Genomic DNA, 14,292 nt, shown 5'->3' on the forward strand with positions numbered 1-14,292 from the left:
CGCTGCATCCAAAAAAAACTTGTGTGAGCCTTGTTTCCATAAAAGCAAAGTACATAGCAGTGCCTGATGTCTCTCTGGTACTGCAATCTTGCTCTGAGGTCTTCAGCTTCCAACAGTTCCCACTGCTGTGCCACCAATGTAGAGGGTGTAAGTAATATTAAGGCATTTTAATGCCACTGCTTTCACACTAGAACCATAAAAAACCTTTGTGCAATTATGCATTCTTAATTCTGTTGACAATTTCTGACAAAAACCTGCTGTTGTGTTGCTCTCTGCTTTATATCCCTTCGGTCCACCTCTCCCTGACAGAAGAGCAATTGAAAGCGGGAGGCCTTACTAATATAATATTCAGTCCTGGATCAGGGTGCAGCACACAAAGGTGTCACTCCTACCCTGGCATTACCACCAGCCCAAAAGTTTCCTGAGGTCCCCAGACTGAAGATTACTCTCCTGGACCAGAGTGCAGCACACAGAGGTGTCACTTCTACCACCAGCCCAAAAGTTTCCTGAAGTCCCCAGACTGAAGGTTGCTCTCCTGGACTGGGTAAATGAACAAACTCACAGGAAACAAAAATTACTGGCGTAATTTTTTTAAAGTCTGCACTTCTTCTCATTTGATTTGAGAATGTTTTGCTGACTAAAAGAATTTTTTTTAAACTGGGGAAAATGACCACTTAGACAAAACATTATAAATTTGAAGACGTTGAAAAACTAAAACAAAAGCAGAAAGTAGAACATAGAACGTAGAAATCTACAGCACATTACAGGCCCTTTGGCCCACATGTAACCTACTCTAGAAACTGCCTAGAATTTCCCTACTGCATAGCCCTTTATTTTTTTAAGCTCCATGTACCTATCTAAAAGGATCTTAAAAGACCCTATTGTATCCACCTCCACCACCATCGCTGGCAGTGCATTCATGCACCCACCACTCTCTGTGTGAAAAACTTACCCCTGACATCCCCTCGGTAGCTATTTCCAAGCACCTTAAAACTATGCCCCCTCGTGTTAGCCATTTCAGCCCTGGGAAAAAGCCTCTGGCTATCCACACAATCAATGCCCCTCATCATCTTATACACCTCTGTCAGGTCACCTCTCATCCTCCGTTGTTCCAAGGAGAAAAGGTCAAGTACACACAACCAATTCTCATAGGGTATGCCCTCCAATCCAGGCAACATCCTTGTAAATCTCCTCCGCACTCTTTCTATAGTGAGGTGGCCAGAACTGAAAATGCTGGTCAGTATACATCTGTGTGTGGATAAAAAACAGAGCTAATGTTTCCAGTTGAAGCCCCTCTACCTGAACTGGATAAGAGATTCTTTTGCCTCCTTTCCAGTTTGGGCAATCTGAAGCATTAACCCTGGTTCTCTTCCCACTGATGTGCCCTGACCTGCTGAGCATTTCCAACATTTTCTACTGTTAACTTGGATTTCGAGCATCTGCAATTCTCTTTTTGATTTTCACTTTGGTGTCATTAGCCGACTGTTGCAATCCAGCTGGCCCTAACATGCCCACTCAGCAGTGAATCTGGCAACATATCAACCGAATGCTAGCACTACAAGGATATAAAGTGGATGGCTATTTAACGGTGCATGCAGTGCCTACAGCCGGCCTCACTACTCCACGGAGGTTGCAGGTCTGTCCTCACAGAGCAGTGCCACACGGTAAAGGCCTGTTGGCCCATGATGTTGTGCTCACCTATTAACCTGTTCCAAGATCAATATAACACTTCCCTTCAATATGGCCCTCCAACTTTACTTTCGTCCGCGTGTCCTTCCTTTGAGCAGTTCAAAGGCAGATTGGCTGACCATGTTGGAGGGCACCTCATTTAGGTCCACAAGCATGACCATGAGCTTCTTGCTGCCGGTCACTTCGACTGTCCATCCTGCTCCCAATCCGATCTCTTTTCCTTGGCCTCCTGCTCAATGAAGCCGCAGGTGTCATAGAGACTGAAATTCCACAGAAGTTCAGTGAGAACTGCAAGAGCAGCTCCTTATTTTCCCATCAGGCACAGCGCAGCCTTCTGGGTTCAATGCTGCTTTCAATCATTTCAAATCAGCAGCAGTTCCAACATTTTCAGGTTGTGTTGCAGACTTCTAGAATCCGCGGCATTTTCTTTGGCACTTTCACTTGACAATTCTGCACATCTAATTTACATGTCTTCCAGACTAATCGAATATTATTACCATCCAGCCATATCTGGGATTTAAAAACTGCTCCCATCTATCTGTACACACTTCTCTTCCCTTCTATCACTACTCCTTCTCTGTATCTAAGGCTGCTTTGTCTCTAACATTTGGCATTTCTGTTGAAGGATCTTTAATGTCAAATATTACTTCTCTGCCTCTCTCTGTGAAGAAGAAGAAGAAGAATAGCCCTTAACTCGGCAGTGGAGTTATCGGGGCACTGTCTTTTTGACAGTGTTTCCGTAGCAAGCTATTCTTGTTTTCACAAGGCCCAGTTGCTAGCTTGATGCTCAACCCGACTTGGATTCGAACTCGGGAACCTTCGCTCCGGAGTCAGGCGCTGATATTATTGCGCCACCAAGCGGGACCTCTCTCTGTGGGTGCTGGCTAATTTGCTGAGTATTTCCAATGGTTTCTGCTTTTTTTACTGCTGTGTGGTAGGAATTTCATGTATACATAGCAAGATCCCACAAGCCTTCAGCCCACTCCCCTACAGCTTAATTTGAGTAATTCTAATGAATTTCTCTTTCAACTTCATTCACAGTGTTGATGCTATCATTCGAGTCGAGTATGATGTTCTCCGAAGGGGTTGTATCCGGGATGTTCGGGTGGATTCCCATGATGGAGGATGCCCATACGTGACCTTGTTTAACATGGGAAGGCTGATGCACAGGCAGCCACCACGTAGTCCTTGACAAATCAGAGTCAGGGTCTAGCAGCATCGAACGCAAGATGACTGGGGACCCTTCACGGCTGCCGCACTCCTTCACCTTCACTGCCACTGTGATATGTCATTATTTTCTGCATTTCTGTTGAGGTTCTGGATGGATTACCCTTTGTCTGGAACCTCTCCCTTGACCTTACGGTCAAGGGCGACCCTACAAGGAGCTAAGCTCCAAACAGCATTGCTCTTGGGATCTCAGAACCTCACAAAGCCTCTCCAACACAACAAGGTGACGATCCTTGGAGAAGAGTTTCAAAGTACTAGAGCTATCTCAGCTTTAATAACATTTTTTAAATGTTGGAGGAACTAGCAAGGCAGACAGAATCTATCAAGGGAATGTATAGCCCTCCACAGATGCTGCCTGACTTGTTGAGTTCCTCCAGCATTTTGTGTGTGTTGCTCAAAATTTCCAGTGTTTGCAGAATCTCTTGTGTTTAATAATAATTATTCTAACAATGTGTTCACAATTTGTTGGCCCCATTTACTGTCCATCTGTTTATAAATGAAGGCTACACCTACGGATTGAATTTCTCAAATTTCTTTGCCACATAGGAGTCATCTTGACACATGGAGTCTGCCAGCTCAAGGAGCAATCCCATTTCCTGCTAATTTTCCCTGTGACATTCCTGTCAGCTCCCCCTAGATTCTACGATTCATGTATTCATCAGGGGAAATGAAGCAGTCAATTAACCCACTAGCCCACATCTTTGGAAACGAGAACAATCAGGAGAAACCTCCCAGACCATCACAGGAAGAACATGCAAATTCCACACAAACAAAGCAGGAAATTGAGAAAGAATGCAGGTCAAGGAGGAAGAAATGGGGGCAAATGGTGGAGATATTGTGGGGCACTGCGGAGGCAGGAGAGGGATAATGGAGCAAGACATCCAGATGAGGAGCCTCTTCCACACAGTATAGGCTGGTCAACCCCTGTGATATGGTGACCCCAAGTGACACCACTGGACAACAGATCCAGACGTCTGTATTCTCAATGTATCAGAATCAAATGCTGTTTGCAAGGAGAGTTTTAACATTCTAAATGGGAGGAGATTCATAGAAGTGGACAATGTTAAATCACATATGGTTCACTACTTTCTCAAAGCCATTCCTTGTTTCATTGAGCTCATAGGTTGCAACCTTCTCATCCAATTTCTGACACTAAATAATTAAAATAGATGACATGAACCCGGTGACTTCATCACATGCATGAAATACAATGGTAAGTGACCAAAGGGAAAATTGCAACAGTAAATCTCTGATCTAATTGCCTGACAGGTGAGATTCCAAGAGGAAACAGGAAAAAGCAGTTCAAAATCGTGTATTTTATTTTTCGATATAGCACCGTGACATGTTCTTCTAGACCAACAAGCCCACGCTGCCCAACTAAACTCATGGGTCCACAAACCTAGTACGTCTTTGGACTGTGGGAGGAAATCTGAGCACCAGGAGGACACCCACATGGTCAAAAACAACTCTTCATGTCCAATTTACACAGGAATAACAGATGCACATGGTATTTGCCTCACTCAGTTTTAGATCTGCCTTTGTAGTGTGCAGCCAGTGTTATATGCCAGCCAGAGGAGGGAGAAATAGTAGCTTCCTAAAGGACAATAGTCAACTATTGGGTTTTTAGGATAATCCAGATATTTTATCCAACACCGGCTCACAATCAGCAGAGTTGACAAGTTTAGTTTCCCAACCTAACAATGTGGCTTCTGAACTCTCCACTTGTTAGTATTGTCCACCTCCCTCACACTCTCTGATATCCCTGTACTGAATCGTTCCCGTTCTGCTGCTACATCACCACCGGGCACCTCACTGTAGCGTGCATTAAGTGGCCATTTTCTTAGGTACTCCTGTACACCTGCTCATTAATGCAAATGTCCAGTCGTTCAATCACGTGGCGGCAACTCAATTCATAAAAGCATGCAGACATGGGCAAGAGGTTCAGTTGTTGTTCAGAACAAACATCAGAATGGGGAAGAAATGTGACCTAATTTGACTATGAAATGATTGTTGGTGCCACATGGGGAGGTTCGAGTATCTCAGAAACTGCCGATCTCCAGGAATTATCACGTACAACGGTCTCTAGACTTTACCGAGAATGGTGCAAGAAACAAGAAACATCCAGTCAGAGGCAGTTCTGTTGGCAAAAATACCTTCTTAATGAGAGAGGGCAGAAGAGTTTGGACAGACTGGTTCAAGCTGATGGGAAGACAACAGTAACTTAACTAACCACACATTAGTTAAGTGGTGTGCAGAGGAGCATCTCTGAATGCACAGCGCATCAGACCTTGAAGTGGATGAGCAACAGCAGTGAAGACCACACTGGGTTCCATTCCTGTACCTGATAAATTGGCCACTGAGTGTCTATTCTTAAGGTGTGCGGATATTCAAATGTGTGAGGTAGCATAAGTCAGACTCTGATGTGACACGGAAGGAAAAGGAGTACAGAGGACAGCTTCAGCACACAAATGAAGAGCAGAACAACCAGTCCCTTCCCTTGCTCTGTGGGCATGGAGGCCAACTCCATTTCCCTGCACTTAAACTCTGCTAAACAAACAGAGACCAGCAGTTGAACCCTTGACTCTCCTGGCCTGGGTCACAACATCCAAGGCACGTATTTTCACCCAGAGCCATCGACACACATAGAAATGGAGAGAGCCATTAACTGTAAATATTACAACCTTTTCACGTGATTAATGTGGGGGATTGTACAGACGCTGGAAATCTTGAGCAACATACACAAAATGCTGGAGGAACTCAGCAGGTCAGGCAGCATCTATAGATGGGAATAAACAGTTGACGTTTCGGGCCGAGACCCTTCATCAGGACTGGAAGGGAAGGGGGCAGAAGCCAGAATATGAAGGTGGGGGGAGAGGGGAAGGAGTACAACCTGGCAGGTGATAGCTCAGCCCAGCTGAGGGGGAAGATGGATGGAGGAGTGAGGGATGAAGTAAAGAGTTGGGAGGTGATAAGTGGAGGAGGTAAAGGGCTGAAGAGGAAGGAGCCTAATAGTGGACTATGGAGGAGGGAAGCCAGAGGGAAGAGATAGGCAGGTGAGAAGAAGAGAAGGGATGAGAGGGTAGCCAGAATAGGAAATGGAAAAAAAAGGAAGAAGGGGGAAGTGAGGAATAATTACTGGAAGTTGGAGAAACTGATGTTCATGCTACCAGGCTGGAGGCCAGCCAAATGGAATATGAGTTCTCCAACCTAAGTTCAGCCTCATCGCGTCAGCAGAGGTCGCCATGGACAGACATGCCAGAATTGGAATGGGAAGTCGAATTGAAATGGAGATCCTGCCTTTTGTGGTGGACAGAGCGAAGGTGTTCGACAAAAGGTGCCCCAATCTGTGTCAGGTCCTTCCGACGTAGAGGAAGAACCACTCTTCCTCTCTGTTCGCGTGATTATTTTTTTAAAAACATTTGGCCAGATGGGAGCAGTTATATTGCAGGTACTGATTTCTTCCAGTAATTGCCTTTTCCTGCAGGGGCAATGCTTGGAAATTTCACTAATGACAGCATTCATTTGTCTGCCTCTGCATCCCCCCCCTTAATGTAATACAGAGACTCAAAAGGACAGATAAGGGAAGGTCACCTCTTCTTCAAGCTTGCCCCCACACTCTACAGTAGAGAATCTCTGTGATCAAGCACATCCCATTCTCCCTTGCAGAATGCAGTTTCCCAGAGACAAAGAAAGGGAAAGTGGGGGGGGGGGGGAGAAAATACATGGAAAAATAAAACTTCCCTGTTGATCTCCTGAAACACCAAAATAGAATTCCTCAGAACATAACCGTTGCTTGTGTCTGGTATGGAGGCATCAGTGTACGGGTTCAGAAAAAGCCGCAAAGGGTCGCAGACTCAGCCAGCGCCATCGTGGGCACCAGCCTCCTCTCCACCGAGGACATCTTCAAAACACATTGCCGAAAACGAGGGTGGCATGCACCTTGAAGGGGCACTCACCATCCAGGGCATGCCCTCTTCTCATTAACACCATTAGGGCCTGAAGTCAAACACTCAGCGTTTCAGGAACAGCTCCTTCCCCTCCGCTGGCAGATTTCTGAACAGTCCGTGAACACTGCCTTACTCTTTTTCTCCCCTTTGCACCACTTATTGTAAACATAGTAACTTTTACGAGTCGCAAAACAACAAATTTCACGGCACACATCAGTGATAAAAAACCTGATCCTGATTCTGTTGCTACTTAGCCTTCAGGTCAAGAGTGTACAGGTTTACATTCTGCTTTGTGTGCAGGGTCAAGTCTGCCACACCAATGTAATACTAAAGAAACATTGTACTGAAAGGGGCTCTGCCTTTCAGTGAAAAATATACTCAGGGTGTCCTCTCTGATGCTTTAAGATTTACCTCTCAAAGAGCATCAGTGGTAAAAAAAAACATCCAGTAGTTCTTTCATTAGCGGTGGTGGGATCTTGCTGTGCACCGCCGTCGCATTACTGCGGCACCAAAGAGTACTTTGTTGCCCTTTGGATGCTGTGAAGCGGCGAGACGCACTACCCACACAGGAGGGAAAAGTGGAACCCCCACATTTACTTACCCACAACCTGCTCCACACGGCGCTGGCTATACAGCGTGTAGCACATATAGCAGTTCTTCCTGTGGTAGCGGTAGCCCCCAACAGAGCCTGACCCATTCACCGTGGCCAAGGTACAGAGCAGTAAGGACAGCCTCAGCCGCGAGCCCCAGCCAAACTTCATGTCCATCTTTGAGAGACTGGGAGCTGAAACAAGTGGTGACCTTCTTTCCTCACGGCCGCTCCTTCCCCACTTCTTTCCGAGCCCGGGGGATTGCAGTGAGAGCCACCGATTGGGAGCCACGTAGGGAGCAATGGGCAAGTTGCAGAAAAACTTCTCTCTTTCCCTGCTACTGTCCTGAAGTGGGTCGTTGGAAGAACCTCCCTCAGTTTTAACAGTGTCTCAGCTCAGAGCCAGCCTCCCCAGGTAAGGATCCGCCCACTCTGTCAGCAGTCCAATACTGAGCAAAAAAACAAAAAAACTACTTGGGGAAAAAAAACAAATCACATTCTTTAGAAATTAAAATGATAGAGAAACATTCCAGTCCGATGCCTCTCAAGCCACAGGCCTTTTGGTTGAAACTGCCTTAAAGCTGAGCCAGAATCTTAGCCAGGGCTGTTAATGGAACGAAACCATCCAAAAGAGTACAGCTCAGTAAATCTGCAACTCAGAGAGGGTTTCCACTCAAGCCTGGTCCAATTATTTCTATTTTATTATTTATAAATTCTTTATTTCTGCTGCTCTGCAGCGTTGGCGCACTCCACAATAACCCTCTGCAATGGTTGTCACTGCTTTTCGTGTTAAAAGGACTCCAGCAACAATTTTTTTTACATTCAAAACTATTAAATAGAAAACAGATGCTCGGTTATATATTTTTCCCCTGATTACCAAAACCACGAATCATTTAAACTAGAGACAAATACTCTGGATAGCAAGGGAGAAAGAGAAACAAAGAGAGAAAAAAACAGAAAGTGAGATAGGAAGAGAAAGAGGAAAAAGAACAGAGAAGCACAGAAACACAAAACGCGAGATAGAGAAAGTACATAAAATAAGCAAAATAAACACACAGAGACAAAAGGGATGGAATGAGGAATATATATGTACTGTACTTGCATTATAATATTTATAAAAGAGATGGACAAGTTAAAAGATAAACAAGCTACAAGTGGATGCATGAAGTTTACTGTTGCTCTTCACACTATTGTGTTTATCAAATGTCCTCAGATTTCCTTTAGAGGCTTGGGCAAGGAGCCAAAAAGCACTCGCTCTCATCAGTGAGGTTTATGCCAGCACACTGTGTTCACTGAGGTTCTCAGGACATTGGCTGACAGGCTCTAGAGGTTAGATCTGAAGACCACTCTCTCACAACTGCATTTATTTTCTTCTGTTTACGTTGCTATTTCCATGAATCTGTTAAAGTATTTACTGAAGCAGATGCTGTGGGTTAAAGATGTAACAAAGGGAGAAAATAATACGTTTTAAGGAATAAATGCCTAGCCTTGCAGAGTCAGGTCTAAATTCTCTGGTGCTAACTAATCTGCAATGGGGAGCAGGTAGGAGACCCAGACCTTCGAATGCACACTTAGAAAAGAGAAATATACCCCACTTAAGGCTGATTTATATTTGTGCGTCAACTCTGCGTCATAACCTACGCAAGTGGCCTACGCCCGTTGTAAGCATTTATACTTATGCGTTGGTGTGTCTGCGTCGCACTGCAATTCGGGCACATTGCACATGCACACACACCTGCCCGTGCAAGGCTTCATGGTCATGGTAGCCTTTCTCAGGGTAAACAAGTTTAAAGCGAGCATCTTTTTTCGTAAAAGCGAAATGTGTCCTCCATAATTTCAGAGGTCTGTAAAGCTTTATGGAAAGCACTGCAGCTAGAGTTCCTTCCCTGCCCTTCAGACAGCCAATGGGAAGCTATTGCAGTGTAGGAGGAATCATTATGCTCTCAGGCAGACCAATCACAGTTGTTGCGTTCTGCGTTGCCGCGACGCGTAGTTACATTTTGGGAGAGGTGCGCATCAGGCTACGGCGTAGGGATCCGCGTAGGCTCTGCATAGGGTTCGCAGCAACGCCGTACCTGTGGTGTGGAGTTGACGCAGAAGTATAAATCAGCCTTTACCCATCCTCCATCTGCTTTTCCACATCTCTCAGGTCACAGGCAGTTGCAAGGTCTGAGCCACACCCAGAGCAGAGTATTAGGGTCACAGCCCATCTCCAACTCGGTCTCACTAGTTCACTATGTGCACACTCCACATGGTGGTCATGACAAATCTGAACAAATCCCCTCCTAAAGCACCTGTGAAGCCAACAAAGACTCTACCCTCTCCCCTGCTGTTCCTGCATTTTAACACTGACCACAGCGCACCCAAATCCCCAATGGATCCAGACGTGAAAGTTCAAGTTCAATCCTCCTGCTCAAGTCATTTCCAGCACTTTCCAGTTTGGGGTGTACACTTCTATAGCACAAGTACCTACACTTCAAAGGTCCTGTATCGTCTGCAAATGCACTGAGACAACTAAAACCAATATGTTTGCAATCACTGTGTCTGTACAGCATAGAAAGAGCTCATCCAGCGTAGAAATTCCATGCCAGTCAGACCATCCCCATCTCTTATGGAAGCATGGATGCTCTTCCTTCCTCTATATCTCCGGATTCATTGTTAGCCTGAACACCCAGAATTGTTCAAATTAACCTCATGTGGTACGTTATATTCACCTCTGAGCGCTGACATGGGCTCAGCACAGTGTTGCTTCTGAGGAAACGTAGCTCTGACAATGCAGTGCACTCTGTTCTCCCTTGGGACCGTGAGCCTGGATCGCGCAATAATAGCTGGAGATTAACTCAGGGCGGAGATCTTTTTAAATTTTAATTTTTAATTTTATTAAGATACAGTTCGGAATAGGGCCTTCCGGCCCTTCAAGCCACACTGCCCAGCAAACCCCAATTTAATCCTAGCCTAATCACAGGACAGTTTTTACAATGACCAATGAACCTATCAACCGGTACATCTTTGGACTGTGGGAGGAAACCAGAGCACCCGGAGGAAACCCATGCGGTCACGGGGAGAACATACAAAATCCTTACAGGCAGTGGCGGGAATTGAACCCAGGTCACTGGTACGGTGAACTGTTTTGCTTACCACTATGCTACCGTGCTGCCCAGAATGTAACAACTGATGCTTCTTTCTTTTCTCTGTTTCTGTCTGGTCCTTTGACTCTTATCCTTTACCGTTTCCAGCAGAATCCCTGTATTTTGGGACATCTTATCTTTCTGCTTGTCTTGGTCAATTAGTTTCTTCTCCCCCCTCCCCCAGATGTATTGGAGATACAGGTCTAATTCCCAGCATTTTGCTTGGGAATGCCACTAAGGTCTTATGTGAGTTAGTCCCAACTTTCAACGGGGATTCTTGACGTAATTTGAATTAATTTGGTTTAATTTAAAAATTTTAATTATTTCTAAACGTTTTGCGTGTTTGATTTATTGATTTTTATTTTGAGGGAAAAAAACTACATTAAAAAAATTTCCTTCAACATAAACAGTTTATAAATATGCCTGAATGTCAAAGGTATTTTGAAAATGTTAAATTCAACTACAGATTTTGTCAGAAGGCTCTTTAAAACACAAACTCTGTAAGCCACACAGGAAATGGAAAGAGAAAGACGGTGATCAAGTTCGAGAGGAAAACTGTAAGAGGCCTTCCTTGCCGTATCTGTCAATAGGTTCCCGACACTCAACATACACCTGAAATCCCAGTACATAAGTCACCTTACTGGTGGCCCTGCTTGGAACCGGTGGCCACTGCCAGCAGGGATCAGTCTGCGCTGTTATTTCCCTTATGACCACTACAGTCAAAATAAAGCAATAAATGTCTGGAAATAATAACATTGTTTAAATATTTTGTAGAACAGTGAAGAAATCCAATCTGCTCTACCTCTTTTGCCCACAGGCTGTGGGGCTCCATGTGTTGAAAATTGCAGGTTTGGTGATACCTGCTTACAGTCCTGAGAAGATCAAGCAGCCCGTTAATGACTGGAAAATTTTCCTCTCCATCACTCCCTTGTTCACAATTTTCTCTCCACTTTCTGGCTTTCCTCCTCCTATGCCACCCCAGTTCTTGCTCATTCACTCTCTCCCTGCCTCTGCCTCTTATATTCATTCTCTCCATGGTTATCTTCCAATTAACTTCCACTTTTGCCTCATGTTTCCCCTTCCTTTTAGACATTTTCTGTCTCTACAAGGCTGCCTCATTGCTCTCTGTCCTCTTACAACTCTCTCTATGATTATGGTGGCTCTCTTTCTCTCTTTCAGTCTCATTCTTTTCCTTCCTAGCTCATCTCTTCCCCATTCTTCTCCCTCTCCATCCTTCTCTCGCTATCTCCTTAAGTCTCTTCACCGTTGATTTCCTCCCACTGCCTTTCCACTTGTCTTTGTCATTTGGTCTGTCCCCTAGAATTTTTCATCTTTCCTCTTTGTTTTTCCCAGAGTCAAAACATCTAACAGTAGACAGCATGCATTTAAAATCGTGGTGGAGGGGGGGGGGACATGTGTGGGGTATGGTTTTCACAGAGAGAGTGGTGGATACCTGGAATGCAAATATGATAGAGGTGTTTATAAGAGACTCTTAGCCAGGCACATGAATGTTCACAGAATAGAGCAAAGGTTCCCAACCTGGGGCACATGGACCCCATGATTAATGCTAAGGGTCTATGGAATTTAAAAGGTTGAGGATCTCTGGAATTGAGGGATATGGACATTGTGTAGATAGGACTAGTTTAGTTAGGTGTTTAATTACTAGTTTAGTTCATTCAGCACAACATCATGAGCTGAAGGGCCTGTTCCTGTGCTATACTGTTTTCTAAGTTCTAAAACAAAGAACAAAGTAAGTTTGTTATCAGCAGACATATACGCTACCATATACATCTCTGAGTTTCATTCTCTTGCAGCCATTCACAGTAGAACAAAGAAGTATAACAGAATCAGTGAAAAGTACACACACAAAGACTGGCAAGTAACCAATGCGCAAAAAAAGAACTGTGCAAAATGAATATATATTAGGGCTCACTTCAAAGAATCTACAACTCAAATAATCCTGATAACATGTGTTGTAGAGTCTTTGAAAGTGAGTCTATAGATTGTGCTTGTCTGTGGCTGCACTAGTGTGTGATGAGGAACTGCTGCATGCTTCTTCTTACAGAAACATGGCTCCAGGACAACATCCCATGCACCATCAACCTTCAGGCCACGCCACTCAAGGACTTGGGCTAATATTTATTTTTTTGTGATGGTATGTGTTATTGTAACTATATGTGCTGTGCGCTGTGTGTGACTGTATGTGCCGTGCTTTGTACCTTGGCCCAGAGGAATGATGTTTCATTTAAGCTATACATGGGTTCAGTGCTGAGGTGAGTGAAGTGATGTGCCACTAGCCAATCTTTTATGAGAAAGGAACATATTCCCCAGCACTATGCAGTATATTCATTTAGCAAGGGTTAATCTCAGTTTTACAGTGCAAGTATTCAGTCCAAACTGCCCCCCCACCCCCCAGAAACTGTATGCAGAAAACCAAGGTCAGCCTTAAAGGGAGCTTTCAGTCTTCAAGTTTTGCATAACTTTAAGGAGAGTTGTTAACATTGAAAATGTTACAGCCTTACAAGGAAATCTTAAGGCTGGCTGTTGTATCTGCCTATGTTTTGGCCCATTAAACTCCCCTCTCAGGACCCTTGTCCGCAGGGGCAGACTGCATAGCACACTCTGTCATTCAACGACTGTCAGTGCGGGTGGGCTCAGCGTTAACCAGCTCAGAAGTGCTGCAGGGAGCTCAGCACTCAGCTGTCACATGAATGCCCTTGGACAGGAGAGTTTCATTCATGCGGAAGTCTGCCTCAGACAAGGAAAGTGCATTCCGCACCTGCACGCAGCTCTAATTTCCCTCTCGTTATGTGTTAATAGGTAAATATTGGGCTATATTACACCCAGGTGTTCACAGCACTCAGACAACATAGCAAAAGATAAGCATTCCTTTAATTTGATCAATGTGAAAATATCCCCTGATACATACTTTCTATGGTTTGTAGGTGCAGTTTGATTAGATCAAGTCATCTGGATTCCATTAGAACAGGGGTTCCCAGCCTGGGATCCATGGACTGCTCAGTTAATGATAAGGCTCCACGGCATAAAAAAGGTTGGAAACCCCTGCATTAGACTGATAAACACAAGAGATTCTGCAACTGTTGGAAATCCAGAGTAACGCAATACAAAATGCTGGAGGAACTCAGCAGTCAGGCAGCATCTATGGAGAGGAATAAACAATTGATGTTTCGGGCCAAGACGTTTCATCTGGATTCACGATCCTGAATAATGCTCTTGGCCCAAACTATTTTGTGTGTGTTATTCCAGTTGAATGATTATGTCCCAGTTTTTCAAAGGGACAACTCTAAGAGAAAGGAGAAACAAACACTATATCTCTGTGGCAAATGTATCACGTCCAAATCCTAAGATCTTGTGGTCTTCATATCAGCTCACATCTGCAAACCCATCAACCAGCAACAGGAGCAAACACCAATCAGTAAATGCAAAGTCCAAAAAATTCACCAACATCAGGTAATTTATGACACACCAGGAAGCACATCACTGCACACTTTAACTACTTCAGGAACCGCATCAAACAGCAGCAAATCCATCAAACACAGAGCAGTAAGTCTGTTGATAGCAGGTCAGTTTCACACATGCACATATACATACACACCCACATGAGAAAACTATGCACGTAACAGTAAGGCTACTAAATACACACCCGTTAATGCCTCAACTACACTGGTGCTGAAGATGAATTGTCTTTGTT

General features: G+C 44.5%; 1 protein-coding gene across 3 annotated transcripts in view; it reads right to left on the reverse strand.

Moving 5' to 3' along the window:
- Window positions 1–14,292, reverse strand: part of LOC140188732 (uncharacterized) — a 444,984-nt gene that overhangs the window by 188,467 nt on the left and 242,225 nt on the right. Inside the window, exon 1 of one of the 3 annotated variants that reach the window (XM_072245313.1) lies at window positions 7,465–7,784. The exons of the other annotated variants lie outside the window; for them this stretch is intronic. Coding sequence (XP_072101414.1) covers window positions 7,465–7,630 — 166 coding nt within the window. The 5' untranslated portion in view covers window positions 7,631–7,784. Of the gene's footprint in view, window positions 1–7,464; window positions 7,785–14,292 lie in introns of those variants that run through there. 3 annotated transcript variants of the gene reach the window in all.

Source organism: Mobula birostris, chromosome 27 (assembly GCF_030028105.1).
Source record: "Mobula birostris isolate sMobBir1 chromosome 27, sMobBir1.hap1, whole genome shotgun sequence".
Classification (NCBI taxonomy): Eukaryota; Metazoa; Chordata; class Chondrichthyes; order Myliobatiformes; family Myliobatidae; genus Mobula; species Mobula birostris.